The sequence below is a fragment of the Chiloscyllium plagiosum genome, chromosome 3 (genome assembly GCF_004010195.1).
Source record: "Chiloscyllium plagiosum isolate BGI_BamShark_2017 chromosome 3, ASM401019v2, whole genome shotgun sequence".
NCBI lineage: Eukaryota > Metazoa > Chordata > Chondrichthyes > Orectolobiformes > Hemiscylliidae > Chiloscyllium > Chiloscyllium plagiosum.
Genome location: NC_057712.1, coordinates 135,242,963 through 135,247,290, shown reverse-complemented (window position 1 = coordinate 135,247,290; position 4,328 = coordinate 135,242,963). Strand labels below are relative to the sequence as shown.

General features: G+C 49.3%; 1 protein-coding gene across 5 annotated transcripts in view; it reads right to left on the bottom strand.

Moving 5' to 3' along the window:
• aars2 (alanyl-tRNA synthetase 2, mitochondrial (putative)) overlaps positions 1-4,328 on the bottom strand; it is a 63,835-nt gene that overhangs the window by 14,079 nt on the left and 45,428 nt on the right. For all 5 annotated transcript variants that reach the window (XM_043687379.1, XM_043687377.1, XM_043687376.1 and 2 more), the window contains one exon: positions 839-976. In XM_043687379.1, the coding sequence (XP_043543314.1) occupies positions 839-976 (138 nt within the window). The remainder of the gene's footprint in view (positions 1-838; positions 977-4,328) is intronic.

Sequence of the window (4,328 nt, the reverse complement as noted above, 5' to 3'; positions counted from 1 at the left end):
AGGGAGCTCCGCTCTAACGGACCCTCCTCCGAGGGAGCTCCGCTCTAACGGACCCTCCTCCGAGGGAGCTCCGCTCTAACGGACCCTCCTCCCAGGGAGCTCCGCTCTAACGGACCCTCCTCCCAGGGAGCTCCGCTCTAACGGACCCTCCTCCCAGGGAGCTCCGCTCTAACGGACCCTCCTCCCAGGGAGCTCCGCTCTAACGGACCCTCCTCCCAGGGAGCTCCGCTCTAACGGACCCTCCTCCCAGGGAGCTCCGCTCTAACGGACCCTCCTCCCAGGGAGCTCCGCTCTAACGGACCCTCCTCCCAGGGAGCTCCGCTCTAACGGACCCTCCTCCCAGGGAGCTCCGCTCTAACGGACCCTCCTCCCAGGGAGCTCCGCTCTAACGGACCCTCCTCCCAGGGAGCTCCGCTCTAACGGACCCTCCTCCCAGGGAGCTCCGCTCTAACGGACCCTCCTCCCAGGGAGCTCCGCTCTAACGGACCCTCCTCCCAGGGAGCTCCGCTCTAACGGACCCTCCTCCCAGGGAGCTCCGCTCTAACGGACCCTCCTCCCAGGGAGCTCCGCTCTAACGGACCCTCCTCCCAGGGAGCTCCGCTCTAACGGACCCTCCTCCCAGGGAGCTCCGCAGTAACGGACCCTCCTCCCAGGGAGCTCCGCTCTAACGGGCCCTCCTCCGAGGGTGCTCCGCACTAATGGACCCTCCTCCGACAAAGCTCTATTGAAATGGATGCTCCTTCGATCTACTTTGCAATATCTGATACTCTCAGGAGGGAATTCTAGGCAACCGAAAAGGGTGGAAGGAGAGGTTGATTTTAAATGGCTGCTTTTGTACCTCATCGATACTCCGAAGTCCTTTGATGCAGTTGACTTGATTTAACGGGACCTCTGCTGTGTATACACTCTCATCACGACAGATCACATCTCGCACAATCTGCTCCACTGTCTCTAGCTGCTGCCCAGTGACTGGAGTCTACAGCAGAATCAAAAAAGGCAATGCATTCAACTGAACCAGGACCTGAGCACATTCAACACATATAGCAGCACACCGTTACAGTCAACTCGTACCAAAACCGGAAGAGCTTACAGTCAATCAACGGCCTGACATAGTTTACAATCCACCACTATCCACATAGCTGGACATGTCTTGTCCTACTGGAAGGACAGACCCAGCAGACATGAGAGCAAAATGGTATATTGACTCTACTTCTCCCAAAGTCTCATATCATCAGGTTAAACATGAGGAAGGAAACCTTTTTTTGTAGATTACTTACAGTGTGGAAACAGGCCCTTCGGCCCAACAAGTCCACACCGCAACCCACCCATACCCCTACATTTACCCCTTACCTAACACTACGGGCAATTTAGCATGGCCAATTCACCTGACCTGCACATCTTTGGACTGTGGGAGGAAACTGGAGCACCCGGAGGAAACCCACGCAGACACGGGGAGAACGTGCAAACTCCACACAGTCAGTCGCCTGAGGCGGGAATTGAATCCGGGTCTCTGTCGCTGTGACGCAGCAGTGCTAACCACTGTGCCACCGTGCCGCCCACTAAACCTGCTACAGATTACAATGTACTGCCCTCCCTTGGCTGATGAACCTGTGCTTTTCTATGTTGAAGAACACTTAGAGCAACAGGACACACAGGGGTACTCTATGTAGGTGGCTTTGGTGTTCACTACTAAAGGGGACACTGTTTAATCACCAGTAACTGTGTTGGTTGATTCCAAAACTGATCAGAGTTCGAGACTGGATCTGCACCAGGTGGTGCGGGCAAGAACATGAGGGAGAAACACACTTCCCTCATCCTCATCGATCCATGACAGTATCAATAAGAGTGACCACCGCACAGTCCATGTGAAGATGAGGTCCCACCTTCACATTGAGAATACCCTCCATTGTGCTGTGTGGCACTATCACCGTGCTAAATAGGACAGACTTTGGACAGGAGAAAGTGAGTCTGCAGATGCTGGAGATACAAAGTTGAAACTTTATTGCTGGAACAGCACAGCAGGTCAGGCAGCATCCAGGGAACAGGAGATTCGACGTTTCGGGCACAGGCCCTTCTTCAGACTTTGGACAGATCTAACAACTCAACACTAAGCATCCATGAGGTGCTGTGGGCCATCAACAAAACCTCATGGCCTTGCATATCCCTCAGTCTACCACTGCCATCAAGCCAGGAGATCAATCCTGGCTCAGCAGTGAGTGCAGGACAGCAAGCCAGAACCAGACAGACATACAGATAAGGTGTCAATCTGAAAAAGTTACAAATCAAGACTATTGGCACACAGTAAATGATAGACAGAGCCAAGCGATCTCACAACCAACAGATCAGGTCTAAGCTCTGGGCCCTGACAATATCCCAGCAATAGGACTCAAGATCTGTGCTCCAGAACCCGCCACTCGCCTTTAGTCAAGCTATTTCAGTACAGTTACAACACTGGCATCTACCTGACAATGAGACAAGTTGCCCAAGTGCATCACATAGGAGGGTTAAATCCAACTCGGCCAAATACCACCCCATCAGTCTAGTCCAAGATTCTCTCAAAGTACACTTTCAGGTTGAGTCAGTAGTTAGAAAGACAAATGCAATTATGGCATTTATTTTGAAGGAATGTACTTCTGAGGCTCTGCAAGGCTCTGGTCAGACCACATTTGGAGTATTATGCACAGTTTTGGCCCCCATATCTCAGGAAGGATGTACTGGCCCGGAGTGAGTTCAGGAGGTTCACGAGAATGGTCCCAGGAATGAAAAGCTTAACATATGAGGAATTATTGAGGACTCCCAGTTATACTCAATAGAGTTTAGAAAGATGAGTGGGATCTAATTGAAACATACAGAATACTGAATGGCCTGAATACAGAGTAGATACTGGAAAGATGCTTCCATTGGTTGGAGAGAATAGGCCCTGAGGGCACAGCCTTAGAGTAAAGGGAAGACCTTTTAGAACTGAGATAAGGAGAAGCTTCCTCAGCCAGAGGACGGTGAATCAATGGAATTCACTGTCACAGAAAGATGTGGAGGCCAGGTCATTGAGTATATTTAAGATTGAGAGAGATAAGTTCTTGAATATCAAGGGGGTCAAGGTTATGGGGAGAAAGCGGGAGAATGGGGTTGAGAAACTTATTAACCATGACTGAATGGAGAAGCAGATTCGATGGGCTGAATGGTCTAATTTTTGCTCCTATGTCTTATGGTCTTGATTATCAGTAAAGTGATGGACGGTGTCTTACCAAGCAGTACCTGCTCAGTGACATCCAGTTTGGGATCTTCCAGGGCCACTCTGGTCCTGATCACCTTGGTTCAAACATGGACAAAACAGCTGAATTCCAGAAGTAAGGAAAGACTGATTGACATCAAAGCCACATTCAAAGGAGTGTCAAAACAGAAGTCAATGGGAATCAGAGGAAACCTGCTGCTTGGAGTAATACTTGGCACATATGAAAATGATTGTGGTCATTCAAGGTTAGTCACCAGTTCCTTAGGAAACTGTCCTTGGTCCAACATCTTCAGTCACTTCATCAATGACCTACTGTTCATCAAAAGTTCAGAACTGAAAATTTTCGCTGATGATTGCACAATGTTCAGCAGTATTTGCGATTCCTCAGATATTGAAGCAGTCCATGTCCACTGCTGAGGTATGTAGAGAAGAGGTGTTGGAAATTCTGGAAAGGGTGAAAATAGATAAGTCCCCTGGGCCTGATGGCATTTATCCTAGGATTCTCTGGGAAGCAAGGGAGGAGATTGCAGAGCCATTGGCCTTGATTTTTAAGTCCTCGTTGTCTACAGGAGTATTGCCAGAAGATTGGAGGCTAGCAAATGTGGTTCCCTTGTTCAAAAAGGGGAGTAGAGATAACCCTAGTAACTATAGGCCGGTGAGTCTCACTTCTGTTGTGGGCAAAATCTTAGAGAGAATTGTAAGGGATAGGATTTATGAACATCTGGATAGGAATAATGTGATCAAGGATAGTCAGCATGGTTTTGTGAAGGGCAAGTCGTGCCTCACAAACCTTATTGAATTCTTTGAAAAGGTGACGAAGGAGGTTGATGAGGGGAAAGCGGAAGATGTGGTATATATGGATTTTAGTAAGGCGTTTGATAAGGTTCCCCATGGTAGACAACTGCAGAAAATACGGAGGTATGGCATTGAGGATGAGTTGGAGGTTTGGATTAGGAGTTGGCTGCCTGGAAGAAGACAGAGGGTAGTAGTTGATGATAAAGGTTCATCGTGGAGTGCAGTTACTAGCGGTGTTCCGCAAGGATCTGTTTTGGGACCATTGCTGTTTGTCATTATTATAAATGACCTGGAGGAGGGG